This window comes from Zosterops lateralis (genome assembly GCF_965231275.1).
Source record: "Zosterops lateralis genome assembly, chromosome: 4".
Taxonomy (NCBI): Eukaryota; Metazoa; Chordata; class Aves; order Passeriformes; family Zosteropidae; genus Zosterops; species Zosterops lateralis.
Window position 1 is genome coordinate 18,798,343 of NC_139765.1, and position 26,217 is coordinate 18,824,559.

At 47.0% G+C, this 26,217-nt stretch overlaps 2 protein-coding genes across 3 annotated transcripts in view; one reads left to right on the plus strand and one right to left on the minus strand.

Annotated features, from left to right (window-relative positions):
- Positions 1-10,325, minus strand: part of PAH (phenylalanine hydroxylase) — a 36,056-nt gene extending 25,731 nt beyond the window's left edge. The window contains exons 1-2 of one of the 2 annotated variants that reach the window (XM_083859553.1): positions 10,147-10,324; positions 5,949-6,056 (exon numbers count right to left, since the gene is read on the minus strand). In XM_083859553.1, coding sequence (XP_083715679.1) covers positions 5,949-6,056; positions 10,147-10,188 — 150 coding nt within the window. In that variant the 5' untranslated portion in view covers positions 10,189-10,324. Of the gene's footprint in view, positions 1-5,948; positions 6,057-10,146 lie in introns of both variants that reach the window. The other variant, XM_083859554.1, reaches the window with a different exon arrangement.
- An 8,390-nt stretch (positions 10,326-18,715) lies between these two features.
- Positions 18,716-21,443, plus strand: ASCL1 (achaete-scute family bHLH transcription factor 1). The gene is made up of 2 exons (XM_083860140.1): positions 18,716-19,816; positions 20,041-21,443. The coding sequence occupies exon 1, from the start codon at positions 19,144-19,146 to the stop codon at positions 19,792-19,794; it is 651 nt and encodes a 216-aa protein (XP_083716266.1). The 5' UTR covers positions 18,716-19,143; the 3' UTR covers positions 19,795-19,816; positions 20,041-21,443.
- The last annotated feature ends 4,774 nt before the right edge of the window (positions 21,444-26,217 follow it).

Genomic DNA, 26,217 nt, shown 5'->3' on the forward strand with positions numbered 1-26,217 from the left:
TTAGCCCCACCCCATGTTTAATGGCCTGGTCACTGGAAAAGGAAAGTTGTGTGTTTATAGCTACACAAGGAAGCTTTCAGTAGGGATGAATACTTTCTGAAAATATTATGAGTTACTATTTCCCATGATACTCACTCATCCTTCTGTTCACTGATTACTACATGTGCCTATATATGATTCTAAAACTAAGTACAGCTGTGAAATCCAGCTGCAGCTTGTTTTCCTGACTGTTGTGATTAATGAAGTTTTGCTTCATCATGAGACCACCCATTGTTACCAAATGAAGAACTTTTGACAACACTATGATGCCACTAACTGAGAATTTGGGTAAAACCTCCCAAAAAAAGGATTTTACTTGCACTTTCTGGTACCAAAAAAACCCCTTTGCCATGGTATAGTATAGGGCTTCCTGAAGGAGGACACTTTCAGGTGCACAAGTATAAGGTCGGTGCTTCATTTTCATAGATGAGAGGACTTAGGAAGTTACAGTGATGCCTTCAGCCATGGATTCCCAAAGCAATGGCAAAGGCAGCCATCTGATTCAGCTTTACTGTCCAAGGGCCTGCTTCTCAGCTGGAGACAGCACTTCCCCTCTTCTCCTTCACAACTGTAGGGTCTTCTTTCCCAGCTCATGGAGGAAAAGTGTCTCAGAGCAGGCCCCTACCAACAAAGAGTGCCAGAGGGCCACTAGCCCTGGAGCGGTCCCTGGTGTCGTCACTCAGCACTTCTGCTTCAGCCCTGAAATTTGGCATGAGGGTTGCAGCAGAATCTGGCTACAAAATGAGTGGAGCACGACAAACAAAAAACATGTGCCAGCGTGTGGCATTATATAAGCACCTGTGAAGAGGCCACTCCTCTCTTTAAACGCATGTTGGTTCATTAGATCAAGAAGTCCTGCTCTTGTGGCTGTAGGAAGAGGAGGGATAAGACCAAGGATGTGGATTTGGAGCAGTGTAATTAGATGATCATTGCTGTGCAAGTGTTCAGTATAATGAAAAACAATCTTGTGGTAGAGGCAAGCCTGGCCTGTTCACCTATCAGTGTAGACACTTCCAACACACCCCCTGGCCAAAGTGACTGTTTTTTTCCCTCTGATTTGGAAACAACCCCAACCACTGCAGAGTCAATAGCTTCCCAAGGGACAAAGAGATAACAGTCACATAGGACTTTCTGTGGAATAAAGTTCCTGAACAGTTACCTCTGTTGACTCTGAAAGTGCCAGCTCTCATTTAGCCTGTTACTCCCATCCCATCCTTCCATGGAGCAATAACTTACCCCCATGGGACAGTAACTTACTCTGGGAGCAGGAGTACTTGGTGGAAATATATATATATATATTTTTTTTTTTTTTTTTGCTTTTGAGCTAGAGCCCTAACCACTTGTGGCTGTACCTTGCACTAAGTCCTGCTCCGTGTCTGAGAAGGTCCCATTAGTGAGAAAAGAATAGAAGACTCCTCTCTGACAATGGGTTAAGCAAACTTGTAACGTATTCCAATGTTTGCCACTTAAAACAGCTGATGATTTACTACTTGTAAATCCATTAGAAAAAGAACTTCAGAGAAGATTAGTGTATTCACAAATTCATGTGGAAAATCTGCAATTGAAACTGAAGGCGATCCTTTTTGTATATAGAAATTCTGATTTCTGATATTTTCAATGGCAAATTCAACTACAGAAAAGGCAGTCTTAGAGGAGGAGCAATGTGGGGGTTTCTTCACTTTTTTCATTCAGAATGAACTTTGTTGTTTAAAAAAACTATATCAATTTCAATGGGCTTTTATCACTACAGAGAAACAAATATTTCTACCAAGTGTAACACTTGAGTCAACACAAGGCGCTCAGTTTTGTTTTTTTCAGTTTTGGTAAGAAACCTGGAAGATTTCTCTTTATTTGGCCTTAACTTATACTCAGAACATTTTTGATGTGCCCAGTGAATGAAAACAGAAACACAATTTCATGATGACTGTTCTGTCTTCCTGATTTTAAGCATGATATTTTACTCATGTGTGCAGTTTTGTTGCAGACAGAAGTATTTCTTCAAGTTTTGGCTGCCTAGCTGTCATTTTCTACGACACAAATAAACAGCACAGGGCTGCACCAAGGAGTACCTCAGTGTACAGCAGATCCCATTAAAATGAAGTCAGTGTAAAGACCCTGCTGGTGAGTTTGTGCTGTCCCTACAGCCACCCTCAAGCCTGCAGTAAGGACAGAGGTGACAAAGGGACTTTTTCAAGTGCAAAACAACTGGGTTTGACAAGCAAAAAGTGAATGTTTGCCACATCCCAATATACAAACCAAGCAGCTAGTGTGGAAGCAAAGTGAATTCAATTTTAGCAATCTGCTTATTGCAGCGCATGATTGAGCTCCTAACACTTTACAGCACATCAGAGTGTGAATCTGGCGCTGCAGACACATCTCTCCACAGGACAGGTGAAGAAGGGGCTGCAGGGGCTGCACTGCCAGCAGTGGCATAGAGCAGTCCAGGAAGAGGAGATTCATGCAGTCAGGCAAGGATTTGCAAACCGAGAGAAGGGACAAAAGCCAGGGATCAGAAAATCTTAGAAGCCTGCTGAGCTCTGGTGTTCAGATGGGTCTGTCTGAGTAAACATAAGAAAAGTGAAAATAATCAAGTATGTTTTGGACATAAAGCCAGCAGACAAAAAGAGCTGAGTTCATTGAGGAGATTCCTCAGCAAAAGAAACACCTTCAAGCTACATAGGAAAAACAAGAGTTGTCATTGTAGCCACATACTTGTGTGCAACTGGAACCTGAACAGAAAACTAGAGTTTGGGTCTTTGAGTAAAAAAAAATAAATGTGAGAGTGCACAGTACTCTGCCAACTGCATGAGCAATCCTGAGGGATGTTGGATTAGGACAAACATTACTTTTTCAACAAAACACATTGAAATTCTCTTAAACTTGGTGTCTCAGAGGATATAATTCTGTGCCATAAGCAATCTGTAGCCCTTAGCATTGAGCCTTCCCCTCCCTGGAGGAGAGTCCCCTACCTTCAGTCCATCCTCCAGGCTCCCATAATGGGGGCTTACCCCTTCCATCTGGGCTGTGTTTGGACACTAATTCCTTTCCTGGGTGGTTCACTCTGCGTGTGAGTAGAGATTCTACATGCCATGATGCTTGATGAGCCAGAAGTCTTGGACCTCATGATATGCAGGGGCAGACCCAGGCTTGAGCACACCTTTTAGGCCCTTGCTGCTCATGGAAAACAACTTGTGACAGGGGCTAAAGTCTGGATAGTTTCACCCCAGCATAAGAGTGAGACATGGGCAGGATGTGAGCCTAGGAGTGTGTCCCAGGAAGAGACTCAAGAGTGGCTGAACAATACTCCCGGAGTAATTTTTTTTTCAGTTCTTAAACCAAGGAGAGGCTTTTATGGACTTTCTCAGGTCCATACAGAAACCTCCTCTACAGAAAGACATCCTGTGTGCTGATGGCACCTCAGGAATTCTCCTTTCTTTAGGTATCCCCTCAATTTCCCATTACTCAATCTGGATCTTGTTTCCATGCTTCTTTCTCTGGGAGAGAGGGCAAATTTTTGAGTCTTTCATATTTACAGCTCATTCAACCCTCCTCCTCTCTCCTTCATGTTCCAGACTAGTTATACAGACTGACTAGAAAAGAGGCAAAATCCTCAAAGCCAGTGCTGGAGGCACTGTCCCTTAATCACTCCCAAATCTGAGCTGGGAGGGGAGGGTTGAGCTCTGCTCTCTGCCTGCAATCCCATGCATAAGTGCCCAGAGAGGTGCCAGGAATCTGGGCAGCTCCCAGCCTCAGCAAGGAGCAGAAAGTTTACAGACATGCAACACGTGGCCATCAGCACTAGCAGCTGCACAGGGTGTGGACCGCCCCCCCCCCCCCGTCCCCCCCCCATGAAGTCTACAATTGCAGTGCCACATCTGCTCTTGGAAACAGCCTGATCATATTTGTGGCTTGTCAGTTTTCTCTTTTCCTTCTGCATGGGGCAATGACAGCTGGAGCAGCCACCCTCACATCTCCTCTTGTGAAGCCCCTCTGAGACAAATCCACCACATTTCCACAAGCCAGCAACAAGCTGATGACACAAACCAGGGGACAAGGCTGGGTATCTCCCTGCCCAAGAAGCCCACCCACAGAGACACTCAGCTAACTCCTGAAGCATCTCACAGTTAAAGTTATTAGGCAGTGAAGGAGTACAAGATGAAAAAAATCCCTCAAGTTCTTCCAGTTTGTTTCCACTCTCACCTGCACATCACCACTTTCCCTGTCTGTGCTGTGGATGTCACTGAGCACAAAGTCTGTCTCTCTGAGGCACCATAGTGATGGCCCAGTTGGAAAAGGGGAAAGGCCATCTCAGTTGTGCATGTATGTAAGACTTATACCTCTGCACAGCTCTTGGAATGGAGTTACAACAGCCCAAAAGCAGCTCTGGTTTACACCAGGAATTCACTAACAACAGCCCTGAGGAGCTGTTCTTGTACCATTAAATCCCATCCATCCATTTCCCCACTACAATGCCAAATATAAAACTGATATAAGAGCGCCTGTGTCAGGTCTCTTGTCAAGCCTTGGTGCTGGAGGAGGCTGCAAGTTAGCACAAAAAGAATTGGCTTTGTTGGGATGGAAAACCAACTGAGTCCCAACCTCTCAGCTGCAATCATGGTCACTGGGAAAAAACATGACTCAGATGGTCTAGTTTAGGTATCTGCTTTTGGCAAGAAAAGTCACATCCAAGAAATGGTTATTTCTCTCTTTCCTGTATTAACTCCTCTACAAATTTTTCTTTAGATCTGACAGCAATTTAGTTAGTAGACAGCAATGCATTTAACAAGAGAATATCAACAGTCTCATTAATTCACTTACAGACATGCACATCACTGACATATGGACATTTTGCAGGACTTTACTGGTCAGTTCACAAATTTAGACTTGGTCTTCTGTTGCTCATATGATTTTCTTTTATCTTAATGAATCAAATATGTTCTATAACTCATAATTATTTTTCCTTTGTACCCATAACACACAACTTTTCGTTTCCCAGTAAATTCAATTAATGAGTGGAAAATATGCAGGTCATAACTTCTTCTCAGAATGTTCTAAAGAAATTGCTGTTTTCAGGCACAACTATTACAAAAAAAAAAAAAAAAAAAAAAAAAAAAAAAAAAAAAAAAGACACACACAGAACCAATATAAAAGTGTATTTGCTTGGGAGCACAAAGTACACAGCTGCGTGTGTTGCAATATAACCAGTCTGAATTGCAAGGATTTCATGCTTTTCAAACAACATTCATGACATCTGGGAAATATTTCTGCAAGAATAAATAGGCACACAATGTCCTGAAAGGTAAATAGCTCCTTGTTTCCCCAAAAGCTTTCCAAAACACTCAGCATAAGTTACTGAGTCCCACCGGTGTAAAAAAAAAGTGCTGTCATTTTTGTGCTATTCTGTAGGCACCCTCTACCCACTTGTAGAAGTACTGCAGGTGGGAGATGGTAGAATTTTTTATATCAGATTTACTGAGGTGGACAAGAGCTAAGAGCTGCCCTCAGCAGAAATACCTTGTTTGATGTGCTTTGTGAGTCACATAGCTCAAACGTAACATAGCAGTTTATATTTGGCTTACAAGCTATAAGGTGAATTATTTGGTTATAAGTCAATCTTAGGGCACAGGCCAACTCACCCCTACCTCTTACTTCAGCACTTATGATTAAATATTTCCCTCTTAAGTGGGAAAATGCATTTTTTCCCACCCTCATGTCCATCAAAGGTAGAGGTTTTAGTTTTAAAAAACTACTTCTGCTCCAAGTTTTTAAGGGATTTTAAGCCCAGAAAAGAAATTCAGGCTGCTTTCCCCTGTAATAGCAATGAAATAGAATCACAAACGTCATCTCTAAGACCCTGAGAAAATGTGGCTGCAATACAAAATTGTAAAGACCTGACAGAAAATATTTACCTCAAATGTGCGCAGGACTTTAGCCAATGCCCCAACTTCTTCTTTCAGAGAGAAAATCAAAGAAATCACACCATTTTTATTGGGGGAGTCTTCAATGTAGCTAGATTCCTGAAAGGAAATAAAAAAAATACAACCAAAAATTATTACCATTCACCCTAGGAGTCAGTTTTGCCTTTCTCCATTTCCCTTTTGCATAGCACCAGCAATGTAAAGAGGGTATAAAGTAACTAAGTGGGAATCAAGGCAACTGTTGCTGCAAGAAGCAGAGCAGCTCTGAGGCTGCTCTGATTTATGATGGTAGAGGCACAAATCCCTTCTCTCAAATTAGAGCCCTCATGAGAGCAACATAGTCAAAAAGGGCATGCAAGTAAGCCTAATACCATCCTCGCCTCATTTCACCCCTTAGGGATGACTGGAAATATCACTGTACTTTGGTTTCAGCTACAGTGCAAAGTCCTTCCCTCAGGCTTCCTTTTCATCAACACTCAGGGTTAAGCAGAGGAACACAGGTGAGCTCTGTATAGAGATGCAGACCATGATTTGTGTTACCCTTCAGTTCTGGTTGTGCCTTCCAGGTATCCCCAGGAGAGAGGTAGTGTTCATAGGAAGGATATGGAAGGTGATTTAAAAACAAAATAACAACATCGAGTAAAGAAAATAAAAGAAAAGAAAAAAAAAAGTTGGATTGGAGCAAATATTTAGATCTTCCCTAAATCCCATAATGAGTAAAGACTCAGGGCAAGATGTGTTTTCATTTACATTTGTTTACTTTCCCTTATTGATTTTCTGCTCTACAAATTCCAAAAGGCAGTTTCCAGTACTTTCAAAGGTTTATTTTCATGGTTCTCATTACTAAAATGTCTTTGCATGTCTCTACATGTGTTTATTTTCACAAAAGCCCTGCTAAGCAGGGAAGAGCTATTTCACCACTTCAGAAAGAGGAAAAAGCCCTAGTGTGGGGGAAGGTCTTGAAAACTTGGCATGGGTACTTGGCAGGTAAATGCCTGCTGAGATTTCACTCACTTAATTTTTCTGATACCAGAGTAAATTTGATGCACAACCATCACAAACTTTTGGAGGCCACATTAACATCTTACTTGGTTTTGTGGTTTTTTGTTTGTTTGTTTTTTTAATAACATCTACTGGCCTTAGATAAATTGCTTGTGGTTGGTATTTCAAAGATCACACCAGACATCTGCAGCACAGATGAGTCCTGGTGTTCTGGGCAAAAGCTTGATTCAAGGTACCCATTCAAATATTCCTTATAAAGATCTCTACTTTTTGGGCAGAGCTTTCCCTCATTATGGCTATTGCTCAACTGAACATATAAATCAGAGTAAAAAGAGTCCCAGTTCCCAATTACTGTCCTCTGTAAAGATAGCCTTTGTAGAAGACAAATTAATAATCAAATGCAACTGCCCTGAAGCCATAAAGTTCTTGGTGGGCCAATATTTCCTGAGGCAGAGCTACAAAGAGCTGCCTTCTTTTGTAAAGTAAATAATTGCTGATCCTTCAAGGCTGCCACTAACAGACTGGCCACACGTTTTTCTATCTGGCTTAGTTTCCAGACTGCCAAACCAAAAATATTTGGTTTTACAAATATTTTCCAGTTTTCTGAGGGACCTCGAGTGGGAACTGTAGTAGAAGTGTTGGCTTTACACACCAGAAGGAAGATTGCCACCTGTTCAGCTGGGACACTTCCTGCAGCATCTCTGCATCCCCTGAGTCCTCATCCAGCCAGGGAGTCAGCCCAGCTCTTACATGGGGAGGATCACAAGGAAAAGCAGCTGGAAGTGATGCATCAGCTGGCTAATGAAACCCATTTACACCTCAAGCAACCACAAGGGAAAACGATGACAGGAGTCTGGCAAAAGCCAAAACAAATGTCTGTAGTACTGAAATTTTATGGCAGTGTGGCCAAAACTGTCATCTCAAATACTGTCATGCATTGCTTTTTCCTTCTGTTTTCAACCACCACAGACAAAATTGATCTTAGAGACAGAACTGGCTCCATCATTGTCTGTCCATTGGATCAAGATTTTGGTTGTCACTGGCTGCAATAAAATAGCTCTAAAAGACATGCAGTAATACATTTAAAATATTCTTACTAAGTCACAGTGTGAGGACCAACTCATAGGACAGATTGACTCAAATGTGTGCGACAAATGAAAAATTTGTGGTTTGGATACTTGCAGGAGATATAATGCAAAATTGAAGTCCTGCAATGTAATTCTGATTATAATAATTGATCTCTTTTTACAATGAGATTGCACAAATAAGCTTTCAAAAACTTTTTCAAACTCATTGGTCGCTAGCCTTGATTTGTTGATATCAGCTGCTTTCAATGTGTCCTCAGTCATTTTCCCACTCTTGTAAATGAATTTATATTGGTGCTTAGGAGAAAGACACTGCAGTAGGGAGTAGGCACTAATGCTGTGCACAGCCCCATATTTGCTTGCACATCTGCATATGCCTTCAGTTCCCTGAAAAGTCTTTTACAAGCATCATTCCATTCCTGAGCCTGATAACAGGTGACATCTTTAATTGCAAAGGGGGAGAAGACTAAAATGATTGGTTTCCTGGTACCCAGTTCTTATCAGTGTATATGAAAGTAGCCTGCATCAATACACACTGCAGACAATAAACCTCAGCATATGCACTGGATGTGATAGCAGTAAAAACACAGGTACTCACACTATTGTTGAGCTTTTTGTAGTACTTACGCATAGTTTTAACTGCTGATCGGTTTTTCTGTTCTCGCTTTGGACTTAAACTTCTTGTTCTTCAACATATGGGGAGGAATTGCAGCTTTGGGGTAGTTCTACAGTTGTGTTACTATTGTGATTTTGATTCAGAGTCAAAGAAATAATTTTATTGTGTTGAAGTATTGTCTCTGTGATATGTATTTGTGATTTACAGTGTGCAATAAATTCATCCCTAATGTTCTTCCAGGTCTGTTTGTTTCCAGGAAATAAAATAAGAACCAGTTGATGAACATGAACAACCATCCCTGGACCTAATACAGTCTCAAAGAAAATGGTGTTATATAGATGCAAGGGTAGGTTTTCCTGAGCACACAGCTGCATTTTTAGTTAGCCACTTTGCACATAGATCAGTATTGCCATTCTGACACAGGTAATATTAGGGGTCAATAACATAATCCTGTCAGCCTTCTAATCCATTCCTGAGATATTTAGCTAAAGTCCTTTAGAGTGAGTCCAACACTATTAAAGCCTCAGAAAGTTTTTTTCGCAATTTCAGGGATATAAAATTCTCACTTCTCTGTTGTAAAGTTCAAACTTACTAGATAGGCAAAATGGGGGGTAGGGAAAAAAATATTTCAAATTAAAAGATTTCTAAGTTACTTGTGAAAATAGAACTAGCTTCCAAGTCAGATTTCTTAAGGCATTTAAATGCTGATCACCACAGTGGCTGAAACCAAGCAATTACACAACTTGGATAAGCAGCAAGGTGAGACCCTAGAGAAGTATTTTGGTAGTCCAGCCTCAGCACACAAAGCAGTAGGAATAGAGGATTCCTTGGCATATCTGCTCCTATAAAAAATAGAAGCCCTTTTTTTGCACATCTGATGCAGCTTGTCTCTGGCTTCAGCAGCATTGCATAGGACACATAAGTGCAAGTTTGGTCCTAATAATTAACTATGCTGGCCTCAGGTTACATCACTTCCCCCTGCAGTAACATCAATGCCAGTATTCAAAAGGCATGATCTTCAGGTCTTTCCTGTATTTCCCAAAGCACAGAGTTCAAAGTCAATCAGTAAATGTGAAAAAAGAGGACAAGAGAGTCCCAAAATGTAACAAAAAGCTCCACCAGAAGAGCACATAACTTCATCTGTTTTCCTTTAACAAAAGAAGACAGCTTTTCTCATTACATACATTCGAGAGCTTTAACAAGCTTCTGGTTTTTCTGATTCTTTGTCTTTTTCCCATGTGTGCAAGGATACTTGCATGTTGTGATGTTTGTGTGCATTCTCACTGCCTTTTTGCGAGCACTATTAACAGCTGACAAGTATGGAGGCTGCCAAAACTGTTCAGGTACTGCAAAGCATCACTACAGGCCACCTTGATTCTTCCCCTTTTGGGTCACACTGCCTCTCAGAAAGTGGAAGACAAGCATAGGAGTGAGGCAGGACACCCCTCCACCTCTGCAAAAAGCAGGCACACACCCTATCACTTACCTGGAAAGAGTCACCATTCACTCTGCAGTGCTGTGAGTCCATGTTGCAGAGGCAGCAATGCCGACACAGAGAGATCTCTTCACTATAGCAGGTGAAGCCTTCTGACTGAACTGCAGTGGCCAGAGATCTGTGCAAAAGTACTTAAAGCGGAGCAAGCAAGTCAAAGCCAACCCCTTCCCCAGCTCCCTCCCCTGGACAACATGCCAAGGGGGCGTTCTCCCTGCACGCTCACCCCACCCACCCTGGCGCATGAACCAGCTGCTCCACGCCAGCCATCCCCTGGGAGCTCCACGCCTGAGTGGAGCGGCTCTCCAGCAGATTGCTTCTATCTACACCCAACGTGGAGGAGCAGCATGTTCCGAATTAACAGCCTTCCTCCTCCTGGTCAACATCAGCTGTTTTCATTTTTTCACATCAACACATCGTTTTCAGTTCAGCCTCCCATCCGTTCCTTCCCACTGCAGCTGCGTCTTCAGCCTCAGGTGGGTTTCCGATCGGGGTGGGGTCACTCCCCTTGAGCAGATGTCAGACATTTTCCAGGATGTGCTCTTTGGATGTCAAACATCAGGCACAGAAGGCCCTGGCAAGGTACAGCAGCTTATGGATTTGTCCTTTAGTAGGGCCTCTGGGATTGCTTCCAAGGAGGTCAGAGAGCAGGAGACACCACTCCACTCACCAGACATAGGAGAGATACACAGGAAAAGGGAAGCATGAGATATGAGTTAGCTGCATGAACCTCACACAGGGATATGAGCCTGAGAATGGGGAAAGGGAAGGAGGTAAAGGAAGAAAAGGAGCAGGAAAGAGTAGGTCAGAGCTCCAAGGCAGGAATTTGTAGAAAAACTGCAGATGATGTACATGTGCTTACATATGGTGTCAGCCATGGAAAGCACAAGGGGAACAGGGTGGGACACATAAATTATTTCAGGAAAAGTTAGTAAAGTATTGATATGAAAGAGCCCAGGTTTGGCTTAATAAGAGTCACCTAAGGGGGTAAAAAATTGGAAAGCTCTAGCCCAATATCAGAGGGCAGGTGAAAAAATGAAGCAACAAGGCAAGTATCTTGCTATTTGGGAAGGTGAAGTCTTACAGAGACAAACTGTGCCAAGGCAGGTCACCGTGCTATATTTTCATGATGAAGACAAATTCTCTTTACTGTTATTTTGTCCTTGAGGGAAGCTCTACTACACATACCTGTGCATGTGCTAGTAGTGAACACTAGCAAAGACTTACTGTAAATTGTTCATACATAACATACAAATCCCAGCAGCCTTACAGTGGAGAAACCGAGTGAAGCCATTTTCGTGGTTCTCAATCCAAATCCATGTTGGACCCCATGACTATGGAGTCAGAATCCATCCCACTGAAATTATCAATTATATAACATACATCTGAAGTAACTCAGTGCTTTGGGTGCAAATACATACCTTTTCCAGAAAAGCTGCTTCTTTGTGCATCCTGAAACTGCCTTTAGGTATAGAAAGTTATTTCTGAAGTGATCAACAAGCAAGTATGGGCTGACAGGTCAAGATAGCTAAATGTGATGCACACTAAACACACTGGACCCTGCTCAAATGGGCAGTGGGATGGGGCAAGGAAAGGCAGAGCACTAGGGGAAAGTATCCCCAGTAATTGCCAGCAGTAGAAAAACTACTGGTTTAACTACTCAGACAGTAAATTTATTATGGTAGCAAATATTTTGTGTCCTGTGTTTGTGCAGTGCAAGGCACAGCCCTATCCATGATAGAGAGACTGAAGGCCACCTTGGAAAAAAGTAACAGTGAGATAAAGATGGTGACAAGTCTGATTATATCCCCTGTGCAGGACAAGACAGACCACAGCAACTAGTCTTGTTTACTTTTCCCACACACCATGCCTTGCCACCTGGTGTATTTTTCAATAAGATTAACTATTATTTCCTCTGTTTTTGCCTTCCTCTTTCTTCTCTTGTTTCTTTTCTTTTCACTAATCTTTTCTCTCTCTTTTACTTCTTTGTGGCTTTTACTTCTTTGTGGCTTTTACATGCTTTTGGTCTTTGTTCCTTCCCTTTCTCCATCCCTCTTCTTACATATGTTCACTCTACCCAACAGTAGTGGCAAGACAAAGTCAAATATCAAATACCCAAAATACTGCTCATGCGAAATCTTTGTAGTTATCTGTTTTGCCTCCTACCCCCTGATCTTGTATTTATTTTACAAGATTATCTCTTACCCTTGTTGTTACACAATCATAATAATATCATCAGTGTATTGCCACCAGTTCACTGTTTAATCAGTCTCCACTGCTAAAGGTTGCCTGGTAGCAAAAGGTTCTAGCAGGAGGAAACAAAGCTCTGTCTTGCCAGGAGGAATTCCCAAATTCTCTTGTTTTGGAGTGAAGTGGTGTGTGGGGATGCGTATGTGTGTGTCTAGTTATGTTACTCTAGGAATATGCAGTTGCATCAGCATCTGTTACCTTGGGCCATTTCAGAGTCCAAACTGCTGGAGCTTCCCTGTCCTCTTTGAGGTACTACTTCAGCATAACAAGCATGAGTTCATCCCCATGCAGTGAAACTGCCAACCAGGTTTTCCCCCTTGGGTTTCAGGTTCCCTCATGTGCTTGATTCTCCAGCCAGTGTGAGCACCTGGGCTTTACATCTGTTAGTTCTGCTCCGGGCTTTTGCTGCAGCACAATGCTACCCCTCTCCTTTCAACTATATGCAGATATGCACTGATGTCCCACCTTGCCTTTGCCTAAAAACATGTGTTCTCCAATCAAAACACACTTTCTTTGGGTACACGCATATACATGTAGTCCTTTCTGGCTGTGCTCTCAGCAACAGCTCACAGGGCTCTTTGCACTGAAGTTGGCAGGCTCCCCTGGCCTGCACGATGTGAGTTCAAGGGGCCACGGACTTTGGCTGCTTTTCAGTCTGCTCTGCTACTCATTTGCAGAGTGGCGGCTTCTCTGGAGCTGTGAGTCTTTGTGTCTGGGCAAAGATGTCCCTTCCTGTGCCAGGACACTGGGCCTATCCTTAGCCTGCAGCTTTCTGCCTTCCCTGCTGGTTCAGGATGTCCCCATTCATGTGAGTGAGCAATGAAAGTGGGATTTTTTAATGGAAACAGAAGCTGGTGGGAAAAATTCCCAGATGAGGATTCCATGAGTATCTTAAGTATTCTGTATTTTTGTGCATGACAGGGAGACATCCCTCTTACCAATATCGTGTATGCATTTACTAGAGCTATCAGGGTGCTGTACCTCTCCTTTACACTCCAGACAGGCAGAATTTCCTCGCACCTCCCTCTGCATCGTGCTAGCAAAGCCGCTCAGCCATATCCCCGGATATGGCCTCAAGGGTGCACCCCATCCATCCCTCCCCGATTTATCCTGGCTCCTTCACTCCTGGGCGAGGTGGCCGAGAGGTGGCACTGTGTCCTCACGGATGGCTGGCGGGAGTGGGGATCCCGGCTGTCCTGGCTGCCTGCTCTCCCCAGGAATAGCGGGGGATCCGCTTCCCAGCCTGCGCAGGCATCACCCAAACCCTCTCCTACCCCTCCTGCCAGGGGACCACCGCTTCGGAGGAGCAGGGAACAAATCACCCCCCACCCAAAATAGTTGGCTCTCCAAAAAGTGGAGCTGAGGGTATGCGGGAGGATTTATCCCCCGTGGCTGTGACGGTCGCACAACTCGTGGCCGCACAATGGGGCCACCTGATAGAGCCGGCAGCACAGGGCTCCGCTCCACGGGCGCGGAGGGCAGGGGAGCAGCGGCCTGCATCCCCCGGCGGGAATCGCGGGAGCCGCGGAGGGGCGAGCGGGGGGAAGAACTGCTTCGGCAGCTGGTTTGGGTTTGGGGTTCTGTTTTTTTGTTTGTTTTTGTTGGGGGTTTTTTTTTGTTTGTTTGTTTTTGGTTTTTTGGTTTTGGTGGTGTTTTTTTGTTTGTTTGTTTGTTTTGGTTTTTTTGGTTTTTTTTACAGCCCTATATGCAAACTGTCACTTCAGGTTAGCACAAGACCTGATGTAGCTCATTAGCATGAGCTGTATCTAATATGCTTAAAACCTCTAATTATTTATTATGCTCTAATTGGCAGCCCAAGAAACGTCTGCAAAGTGATGAGTGTTCATCCCAAGATGCCTTTCGAGGAGAATTCAGCAGTGGCCCTGGTCAAACATCATTTTTAATTCTTCATTGGGGCACAGGCTTTATTCCTCTTGTAGACAATACAACACCAAGAAAACTCGAGCTTGCTAGCCCAACAACCAGCCTTCTCCATCCTATGCAACAGGATAGGCAACAATTACTCAAGAATAAGGTTGAGTTCTTATTTCCATAGAGGGACACTAAGAAAGAGCCATTAAACTTTTTCAAGTATGCAAAAGTGCCAACACACGGTCTGTAAAAATTACTTACCCAAAGGAACATCTCGCATTTTCAGGAGAAAATCACTTTCCTCACTTCTGAAAGTAGAAAATTTTGAAAATTATATTCACATGGAAACTGTTTCAAAATAAGTTTACCTCTCTGGGGTTGACCCCCCACACACATTCCAGTCTAAGTGCTTTTATTTTTCCTTCCAAGTCTGTATTATGCTTCTTCGGGCTGCACCAACTATTTATTTATCTTTATTCTTTCTCTCTTTCTTTTCATTCATTATTCTCTCTCCCTCTCTTTTTTTCACCCTTCCTTGTGTGTGTGGCTTCTCGGTCTGATCTGTAGCTTGTTACCACCCACTGCACGCTCTCTCCTGCAGCCGAGGTGTTTCTATACAAACTTTAGCGTCCAGTTGTCATATTAATTATTACACTGAGTAATGACTGAAATAGTCAAAATAAGGGGAGACTCAAGAGAGCTTTTTCTTGCTGCTCAAAGATTCAGCAAAGAAGCCTTGCAACAAAGCACTAATTGGTCCCCAGAAATACTCTGACAAGGCATGGAAGATAGGTTTCATAAAGCCCAGCAATTGTGAAGGGGGAAAAGATCCTTGAATAGACCCCACGCTTCTTTTCTAAACTCTCTTGCTGAGCAAAAAATGGACTGCTTCTTGAATACTGGACTGATCTTGAATGCTATACCCAGCAGAGAAAAAAATGCACCATTTATTGTAAGGTTTTTTTTCCAGCTATTCATGTGTTCTATGTGGAGAATAAGCTGGTTTTGTTTACCATGAAAGACCTTTTACTTTATTTTCACTCTTGGGGGGGAAGCTGGAAAGGCGAGGGGGAGGGCAAGAGGAGGGAGAGAAACACATGTGCTCAAATCCAGACGAGCTGCCTACTGTAACAAAATGGAGTGTAACAAATCCTACAGAAGTCCCAAATGTATTGATTCTTTGAAGATCTATATAGATTAACGACTTTCGTTCTGCTTTTCCAAGACAGCATTTAATCATAATGTAAATGGCCCTTATAAAAGAAAAGAAATGGCAAGGGGAAAAAAAAAAGCATACCAGAGTTGTTTTTGGTTTTGTTTTTTTTTAAAAAGGCAAGGACTTCAAAAGACCTCATGAGTGTGGCTACAATTTAAGCACACAAAAAGTCACTAGAAAATAATGACAGTTCAAGATTAAATAAATAAATAAATAACTGAAAAGTGACAAATGGAAAGGGCAAGAGCTATTAATCATTATATTAGAATTAAGAATTTTAAGGCGCAGGTGCAAGACTGTGCATAGGAGTGGGTGGAGGTGGGAAATCTTGGAACAATATTTATTATCTAGAAATCTGGTCCCTTACTTTGCACAGTGAGCAGAGCCCCAGAGCCCTTACTCTGTGCAGTCAGCACACAGAGGAGCTGGTGAGATTGGAATTACCTCACACAGGAGAGTTCATTCCCTGGTGGTAGTGGGAGGAAAGAGAGAAGGGAGGAAAAGGCTCTGCCCCCCTCATCCATCCCCCACACAAACACATACCATGACCCAGGGTAGCCAAATGGGTACAGGGCCACAGAGGCACAATCACATGAGTGACCTCTGGGACTCACCAGTTTTGCCTTTTTAAGAGCCCTCTGAGATGGAGAAGAAGGGACCCAGACCTGCCACTTCCAGGAAGAAAGGGCAGGAATGTCCCTATATGGTGTTTCTACACCCGTTCTGGAAGTGGGCTGCTCCAGAAGAACTAGTCTGTTTAAATACATATATTAGTTTACAGGGATGCAATTATTTTGATATTTCTGTTAGCTCTTCCCAAAGTCACAATGCAGAGCTGGTGATACAACCTGCTTCCAGTGCAGTCCATTCTGACATCACACAAGGGATGTTGAACAAACAGTCCAGGAGACCTGGAACGGAAGGAGAGCTCCCCAAACAGGAAATACAAGCAAACATTTCATCCTGCTAATGTCTGGCTGTTCTGCCCAAGAGTGGATAAAATAAGTTAAAACATTTCCCATGTGATGAGACAGTAGGCTAGAAGTGAGAAACTGGTCAGTGATCAGGGAAGAAGCCCCAAAATAAATATGACCACACCAAACCATTCCACATTTTTCATCACACATGAATTAAAAGCTGACATATTAAAAAAAAAATATATAAAAATACTAGCTAGCAGGTCCACATTGAGGTTCTTCTGGGCTATATTTCTGGTTAGCACTTTTTAAATTCACACACACAGCTGGGGTCAGAGATGCAGTGGCAGATGAGAAGTGATTTCTACAGCTCCAGGCTGCTGTAATTGAGGTCAGCGACAGCACAGAGCTTGCTTTTGCAGTCATTTCCACTGAAACCTTAACATGGACTGTGCAGGTCCCCTCCTTTCATGCTTTGGAGCTGGTGTGAGTACCAGGGATTAAAGCCACTTGCCAGGGGCTTCCTAGAGCCATAATAACACCATGGCAAGGCTGTCATACCATGGCTCTGCTCTTTTTAGTGAGTTAGAAAGCACACACATCTGAGTTTACAGAGTGGAAAGGTGCAGAGAGAAGTGGAAATGGGACAGAGTAGAAAGCAGAAAATTTGCTAAAGATTTCAGAAATACATGGGCATGTGGAAGGCAGGAAGGCAGGGAGAGAATGCCAAGATCAGCATTCTCCGGTGTGGAGCCTGGCCATGCCTCCCAGGCTGCTTACACCTCTGCAGCCTCAAGGTCAGTGTGACACCTATCCTCAAACTCTCAGCACCTCAGTGCTGCTTTTCCTCATTTGGTCCTGAACCACAAGTGAGACTTCACCTGGGAGCAGTGATAATTTCCCCTGCATAGACCAGTCCATCCTGACTCCCCAGTCATAGGCCAATGCTATTGCCTGCTTGGAAAGCTGGTGACATACTTCCAGTTTGCAGGATGCTATGGGAGGAGCAGGGAGTCAGTGGCTTCCCCGGTGTCAGTGGCTGTCCCAGGCCCAGAAAGCACCGTGTGGCCTGGGAAATGGGATCTGGCAGTGAAGGATGGGCTGACACCCTGTTAGCTTTGCTCAACACACCCTTACTTTATGAGGCAAACCTCCTCCCTCCCCGTGCTGGACGTACCCAAGAGCGGTTTGTTCTTTCTCTCCTGACAGGCTTACCCTGTGGTGCTCAGCATTCCAGAGGGGGAATTCGAGGTGACTTCTCCCGAGAAGTCTCTACCCTGCTCTGCTCTCAGCCGCCCTCGTCCTATCACCCAGCCCGGCTCCCTCGCGGTTGTCGCTGGCTAATAGAGCCATCAGGCCGTCTGCGAGGCGTGCGCGGTGCCGGGCACACGCGGCTGCGGCCGCTGGAAGCGGGGGGAGACGGCAGCCTCCGGCAGTGGGGCTCGGACACTCACGGAACTCAGCCTAGCAGCGCTCGGTGAGCGAAGGGAGCGATACTGGGCGTCCTAGTGCTCTCTAGGGACAAGGAGAAGCCGAGGTCCCGCACACGAAGTTTCCCCGAACGCGCCGCGTCCCTCAATGGCGAGGGCGCTCCTCTCTCGGGTGCGCACCGCTTTGCTGCCCACGGCCCGGGACGCCTCCGTGCCTACACATCCCGCACCGCGGCTCTCCCTCCCCTCCAAATCCCGGCAGGTGCCGCCGAGGTGGTCCCATCAGGGGATCCCCCGCACAACCTGGGGCTCCGCCGGGAGTCACCCGCTGCCTCTCCCGCAGCCCGGTCCGCACCCCATCTCGGGACACCCCTCGGGGGGCAGAGCTCCCTCCACTTTCCCTTTCTCCCTTACGCTTTCCCGCCCCCGCGCCCCTTTTTCCCGCCCCCGCGCCCCCGCTCCCCGCCCCGCGGCGCCCACGCGCGCCTCCCTCGCCCCGCCCCCGGCCCGCGCGGCGCCCCGGCGCGGGTGTTTGCTCAGGGCCGGGAGTGCGGCACGCGCCGGGCGCACGCACTTGCCACAACAAACCCGCGAGCGGCGAGGGCGGCGCGCGGGGCGGGGGAGCGGCGCCGGGGGGGGGGGGGCGGGGCCGCGGCCGCGCGGCCGCCAGCGCGTGTGCGGCGGGGGGCGCGGGGGCTCGTGTGTGTTTGTGTCTGTGTGTCTGTCTGTCTGTCCCGCGCTGAAAAGGCGGCGGCGCTCCGCGCATCGCGGCCGCCAAAGCCGGGGAGCGTAAGGTGCAGAGTGTGTGTGTGTGTGTGAGCGCAGGGGGTGCCGGGGGGAGGAGTAGGGGTGTGTGTGTGTGTGTGTGTGTGTGTGTGTGTGTGTGTGTGTGTAGGGGGGGGGGGGGCGAGCCCCGTCCGCCCCTTATAAGAGACACAATCCTCAGCCACTTTTTTGCAAAAGGGGCTTTGCAAAGCAGACTGCGCACACGCGAGCGCCACGAGCCTCCCCGCGGCCGCCGCACGGAGGGCGAGAGGGAGGGGGGCGGGCAGAGCCGCAGCCGTCCCCGCCGCCTGCCCGGCTCCGCCGTCCGCTCCCGTCGGTCCCCGCTTTCCTTTTCCCTTGCCGTCTGTCGCCTGGCTCTTTTTTTTTTTTTTTTTTTAATTTTGAATTTAACTTCGCAGGTTTTTCCTTTTTCTCTTTTTGATTATTTTAGTTTTTCCTTTTTTTCTTTTGTGGTGGTGGTGGGGGGACGGGGACCAGCCGTCACTCGGGCGCCCCCGCCTCGCAGGACGTCCCCTCGCCCATGGCCAGCGGCAGCCCCGCCAGGATGTCCAGCGCCGCCGGGCAGCCGCCCTTCCTACAGCCCGCGTGCTTCTTCGCCGCGGCGGTGGCCGCCGCCGCCGCCCCTCCGGGGCCGCCCCCGGGAGCGCCGCCGCCGCAGCTCAGCCCCGCGGGCGGGCAACCCTCCCCGGGCGGCAAGCCCTCGGCGCCGCGGGCGGCCAAGCGGCAGCGCTCGGCCTCGCCGGAGCTGATGCGCTGCAAGAGGAGGCTCAACTTCAGCGGGTTCGGGTACAACCTGCCGCAGCAGCAGCCGGCGGCCGTGGCGCGGCGCAACGAGCGGGAGCGCAACCGGGTGAAGCTGGTGAACCTGGGCTTCGCCACGCTGCGGGAGCACGTCCCCAACGGCGCTGCCAACAAGAAGATGAGCAAGGTGGAGACGCTCCGCTCCGCCGTCGAGTACATCCGCGCCCTGCAGCAGTTGCTCGACGAGCATGACGCCGTCAGCGCCGCCTTCCAGGCAGGTGTCCTCTCGCCCACCATCTCGCCCAGCTATTCCCACGACATGAACTCCATGGCGGGGTCCCCCGTCTCCTCTTACTCCTCCGACGAAGGCTCCTACGACCCGCTCAGCCCCGAGGAGCAGGAGCTTCTTGACTTCACAAGCTGGTTCTGAACGCCGGCCGCCCTCCCGGCAGGTGGGTAGGCACCCGCGGAGGGCCAGGGGAGGCCGAGGCGATAGCGGGGGGACGGGCGCGGGGTGCGGGGCCGCAGCCGCCGGGGGAGGAGGAGCAGCTGGGGCTGTCCCTCGGGCTGCCCCGTAAGTACCGGGTCCCGCGGTACATACGAGCGGTTCTGCGGCCCGACGCCGCACTAGTCCCGCCGGCGCGGCTCTGATCTCCTCTCCCCTTTATTGTTACAGGACTGTAGCAAAAGGGGGAAAAAAGCCAACCAAGCAAACAAAAAGAAAAACAAAAATCAAAAACACCCACAAAAACAGATCACACAGAGAGACAAAAATCCACGCAGAAAAAGAACCTGTTGCGTTTTCAGCTTCTCTGCCGTCGGAGGGCGGCGTGGGCACGTCTCTCGGCGGGCGGGCACAGCGCTGCGCGCCGCGGGGGCCGTCGGGGCGGTCGCTCCCGGCCCTGGAGACCGGCCGGCCTTTGCACTCCGTCGCACTGCCACGGACTGCGCCCCGGCGGAGCGGGTGTCCAGCGGGGGAGCCCCGGACCGCGGGTAAGGGCGCTGCGCTCCTCGGCCGGCGGAGGAGCTCCTCTTCCTCCTCTTCCTCCTCTTCCTCCTCCTCCTCAGCAGAAAGGCGGCCCATCTTCGCACTCCGCCGCCGCCGCGGCCCTTCAGAGACTGGCGTTCATCACCTGTGGACACAGTTTCCCGATGTCTGTGGAGATGCTGAAGTCAAGCTATGCTGTACTCAAAGAAGTCCCTGGAGCCCCGTCCATCCCCCATCTCCCCGTGCCTCTCCCTCCCGTCGATCCAAGCTTTTCCTCTCGTTTCCATCATAGAATGCTTCCAGTCTTTTTTTTCTTTTTTTTTTTTTTTCTTTTTTTTTTTTTTGGTGAATTTTTTTATGATAAGAAAATCTATTTGTATCTATTGTAACCCGGTTGGGGATATATTAAGCTATTTTTGTACATAAGAGAGAGAGATTTATAGAGGTTTTGTACAAATGGTTTAAAATGTGTATATCTTGATACTTTTTTTAATGAGTAATGCTTATTACCTCTTCATGTTTAGACTCGTAGTCAACGTTACCTTACAACTGCCATTTTTGTATCTGGTTTTGTAAAGGACTTGGATTTCCTCCAGATGTACTTTAGCACCAATGTGTCTTACTTTATAGAAACTTTGTTAATGTATTAATAATGTCATTAAACAATGTTCAAAGTGAACAAAGTTTATGCAGCTATTGTCCAAACGCAAAACGGTACCCATTTGTTTTCATATGCTGCCTTTTGGGGGGAAAAAACAAACAAACAAAACAAAACCACCAGATAAGCAAACGAACACCCCCCCTCCCACTGCCTTTCCTACTGTTTTATTACAAACTTACAAAGGTCCTGTATAACCCTATTTTATACAAACTAGTTTTGTAATAAAACTTTTTTTTAATTAAAATGAACAGCTTCCTACTGCATGCAATTTTTTTTTTTCTTTCTGCCATTGACAACGATGAATGTAAGGACAGAATATTAATCGATGTTATACCGGAGCTAACTTGCATATGAAGTGTTTTTATCTGATGGATGTAACATATATATCTTTATCTCTATATAAATATGCAAAGATCTAGCGCTATCACCATTGTTTTCTTGCCCTTCTGTGTTGCAAATGTGTATCCAAATCAAAAGGCGAGGGGATGATTAATGATTGCATTGTCCTTCCTGAAAGCACTGCACATTACAAAATTCCCCCCAAAGCCCAACTATTAAAAAAAGAGGGCGCTCCATCCCGCGTTTCGGCGGTGTAACCCTGTCCTCCGCGGCTCTGAACTGACGGGGCAAGAAAACACGGGGGATGGCAAAGCCGCCGCCACCCAAAACACGGGGCGCTGTGTTGCCTCTGCGAAGACAGTGGCTGGGAAAATAAAACCGTGGCGAGGAAGACGGGAAGCGAGAGAAGGGAGATAAATTTAAATAAATAAAGTAGTAGACATCAGTGGCAGCGTAGAGATATTGGTCTTTCCAAATTTATTATTCTGCCCAAATAGCGTGATCTGCCTGTAAAAGTACCCAGTTACCAAGACTCAAAAAGAAATTGGACTCTTCCTCCATTCTCTGTTTTGTTTTTGGTTTTGTTTTTGTTTTGTTTTGTTTTGTGTTTTGTTTTTGTTTGTTTTTGTTTGTTTGTGGGTTTTTTGGGGGGGTTTTTTTGTGTTTTTTTTTTTTTTTTTTTTTTTTTTTTTTGGCTAGCCTGCTAGCCTAACTTAGCAAGGACGTGACCAGAATTCGCCTTCTTTTCGCCTGGCTCCTGCATCACTTGCGAATTCAGTTTGCGTGCACCAAGCCAAGCGGAAAGCTAAGCTCAAAATGCATCTTACCAAAAAAAAAAAAAAAAAAAAAAAAAAAAAGACCAGGGAGAGCCAGTGTGTCGTAGGGAGTTAAAAAGAAAAAAAGTTTAGTCCACTCCGCTACAAATGTGCCGTCGAGTTGCACAAAAAAGAAGAGGGAATTTTAAAAAAGATGAGAGAAAAACTTTGGTGGAGGAGCCCAGAATTTTCCCTCTGTGTGTATGTGTAACTACATATGTATATATTATATATATATGTACGGACGCATATGCACACATGGACGTTTTTACGTGTGTATGTCAATGCATAGCCCTTCCTGCATTGCTTTAAAAGAATACACAGGTCGACCCCTTCGACCTCCTCCCCCCGGGCCCTGAAATGATCAATACGTGATTTAATCGCGCGGGGGGAGGCAGGGAGGGAAGAGGAAGGGGAGGACGGGACACGATGGGGTCACGAAATCCCTCATTACTTCAGCACAAACACTCATTGTTTTAACCGCTCGTGGAACTAATGTTTAGTAATGAAAATAACAACCGTTATATGCCGCCATCCGCTCTCCCTTTACAGCATCTCCTTTTTTATTTACCCACTTTTGCAAGTGTACAGATAAGATATGCAAAGAAAGTGCAGCGAGTAATTTATAGCTATGAATATAACATTAGGATAATGTTTCATTCTGTTACAAAGGCGAAATTTCTCTTCCTTGTGTAGACAGGTGTTCTTTTTTGCTCACTTCTGAATAGTAAATATCCAGACTCATTAAACTAAATGCAAAGTTACGCTGTTGTTCGCTACAATGTATAAGACAGGCTCAGAAACTCACCACCTCCTCCCTCCCTTTTCCCCTCAGCCCCCTCCAGAAAGAAAGAAAGAAAACACACACACGCAATTTTACTGAAGATAGGGAAAGGGCAAAGCAGGATTGGGGTAAATCTCATTACATCTGCTCTAATCGCTTAGCAACACAAAGCCTTTTCTTGTATTAGTGCGGAGAGCCTTTCAGCGCTGCCTGACAGACAGTATTCAGTTAGCATTAGTAAACTCCATAAATCAGGGACTTCTTTGGGCGCAGTATAAGTTTTAGAACTACTCAGGATTTGGTGGGGGGTGGGGGAAGAGGAGCGGGATGGGGAATATGCGTGCAGATGAAGGTTGCTTGGCCATGGATTTATTAATTTATTTACCTGTGTGTTTATTTACCGTAATGCACGAAAAATGTCCCGTTAACAAATGCCCCTCCCGGAGTATGTGCCCTCCCCCAAGCCAAGACCCTCACGTAGTGGGGTAGCACGGCGAGGCCCACGGCGTTGGGCAGCGCTGCCCCCGCCTCCCCACACCACGGCCCGCGGGATCCGCGCCCGCGGAGCCGGGCGGGAGCCGAGGGGAGCCTCCCCGCGGCGTGAGGCGTACCCGCACTTCCCATTCCTATTCCACCGCTGCCCCCTCCCCACATCCACCACCCCCCCCCTCCCCCTCCTCGACCCGTGATGCGGGAGCAGCGCCGACCCCGCGGAGCCTTCGCGCCCTCCACCCCTCCCCCACAGCTAAGAAAGGAGCGGGAAGCCCCCCAGGCCCTGTCACGGGAAGGGCTGCGGACACCCCTTTGAGCCTCCTCTTACCCCCAGCCCTCCCCTCACCTTCCCCTCAGAGAGAAGCGCCGACCTGCACCCAGCTCCGCTAGTACTGGTTTTTGGGGAGCCCGGGAGGTCTTTCCCTGTTCTAAACGACTTTTTTTTCCCCCTCACCTTTTTTTTTTAAAAAAAAAAAAAAGTTTATTTGTGTCCCCCCCTTCTTCCTTTTTCTTTCCTGCCCTTCCCCGCGGCGCAGGTCCTGCCTTTTGTGTGCGGGCTAGCAGGGGCAGGCGGGGGGGCGGCGGAGGCCGGACAGGCAGCGGGCAGCGCTGTCCCCGCGCGTGTCGTGCCTCAGCCTTTATCCCGGCGGCGGCGGCTCTGCGGGGGCCCGCCGGGCTCGGAGGCGGTGTGCGCCCGCCGCAGCTGCCGCCCGCCCGCGCTCCCCGCCCCGCCCCGCGTCGCTCCGCTCCGCGCTGCCCGGGCCGAGCGGCGGCCGGGGCCGGCAGCACGCGAGGGGAGCGGGCACCTGCCCAAGTAAAGGCGGGTGCGGCCGGGCGGGGCGCGGGGGGGCACACACGGGACGCCCTGGCTCGCCGCTCCATAATGCAGCGTGTATTACTCAGCGCATTCAGGGATTAGCTCGACTTGAAGCGTGGGGCGATTCTGCATCTCCTTGCTCCTCGCCTCTTGGAAATGGGAGAGGGGAGAAGCGCCCCGCCCCTGGTCGCCCGCCCCGCTCCCCCCCAGCTCGTCCCAGCGCGCAGCAACCTCAAGCTCCCAAGTGAGCGAGCTCTTAGCGTGTCAGGCCGTACAATGCGGGGCTAATTCCTGCTGCAAAAGGCAAGTGGTGAAGAATCAATCGCAGGCTTTATACAATCAAAAGGAATGATGGGGTTGGGGCTTAGGTGGGTTTTTTTTGGCTTTTTAAGTTCCCTGCTCCAGCCTGAATTTCTCCTGCTCCTTACCCCTGTCCTATTAATAATCCCATGCAGGTGATTGCAGACTGAGGTAAAGCTATCATTTGTATGCGCCCGAAGATTAATTTCCTCCATGTACCAACTTAACGGCATAGTTATCTCTTTAAAAGGGAAAACAGTTTGGCTCCATTGTCGGGTTGCCAAGACCGCCTTTTGAGAAAGGGAGCCCGGCTAGCCTCTGATCAAACTCAAAGGTTAGTTAAAAGACAAAACCAGCTGAAAATCTTCATGAATAATGCTGTTTCCCCGAGCCCAGTGTAGTGCAAGTGCACATTTCAATGCCAGAGCATTTTGTTATGCTGCTCGCCTAAGTCAGAATTTCACAGAAAAGGCAGAGAAGAAAAGCTCCAACAATTAGAGGGGGCCTGTCAGAAAACATTAACGCCTTCCTCGCCCAGCCTGTCAAGCATGCTGGAAATAAAAAACGGGCATAGCGAATTGCACCTCCACCCTCCAGAGGGAGGGGGGGGGGTGCGGTTAGGGACAGAGAAGTAAAGAGAGAGAGACAAATGGACAGGCCCAGGCAGTTAACAGTCCCCCACGGCTTTGCAGTTCATCCAAAAGCTGGAAAAAAGAAGGGGAAAGGACCTGCAGCTGGATGTTCTCACTTGATATTCATCTTGTTTCATGCTCCAGAATTATATTTGTTCTCAGGACCATTGCACACACACACTCACACTGTCCCTTTACACCTCCAGCCCCTTCCTGCATCAGCCCTGCCAAGTACACGAGGTACCTGGTGAAACAGCAGCCTGGCAGAGGTGTTACCACTTTTTGCTCCCCCCACTCTCATTTCTAAGTGCCCATGTCTGTATCCATGCAGATGTCCAGTGTGGCCAAACTGCAGCTGGGCTGAAAGACCTCATGTCAGAGAAGCTGTGCTTATGTATAGCACCAGAGCTATCTTACTCTTTAGAATTTTTTAGGAAAATCTGTTTCAAATGTTCAGTTTTAACTAGCCAGACCAACTACCCATATGCTCGAGTCTTTTTCCCTAGTTAAATACCTACTGACAAGAACACTAAAATATTTAAAGCTTTCCCTACACTGATGTTGATTTCTGTAAGTGAACATCTAGACTTTGACTTTCCTGGTCAAAGCACAGAGTTTTATCAGTCATTTAAATAACAAGAGAGCTCTGGTTTGTCTCTTACAGTGAGCAAAACCTCAGAGCATCACTTAAATTCTTTTTTTTTTTTTTTTTTTTTCTTTTGCCCTTGTTGCCTTTGTTGTCTCATTGCAAATACATGTATATGTTAATAACTGATAAGGAGCAGATCAGCACTAAGCAGCTTCTATATTCAGCCTTCTGCTGGGTGGGAAAGAGTGGGGGAGATTACTGCTCTGCATTGTAGTATTCATATGGGGGTTGAAAAAATGAAATTCCAGCAAAATACAAAGTGACTGAGGGGAAAGAGTACCTCCAACTGTCCAGTCTGTGGTTTTCCAGGGGTTATATCTGTAAAGGGATACAGCAACACAGTTTAGACAGCATGTGAAAAACATCAGACTGCCCA

What these genes read in the sequence shown, in the direction of transcription:
- ASCL1 (XM_083860140.1), top strand. Translation starts at nt 19,144, where the DNA reads ATGGCCAGCGGCAGCCCCGCCAGGATGTCCAGCGCCGCCGGGCAGCCG.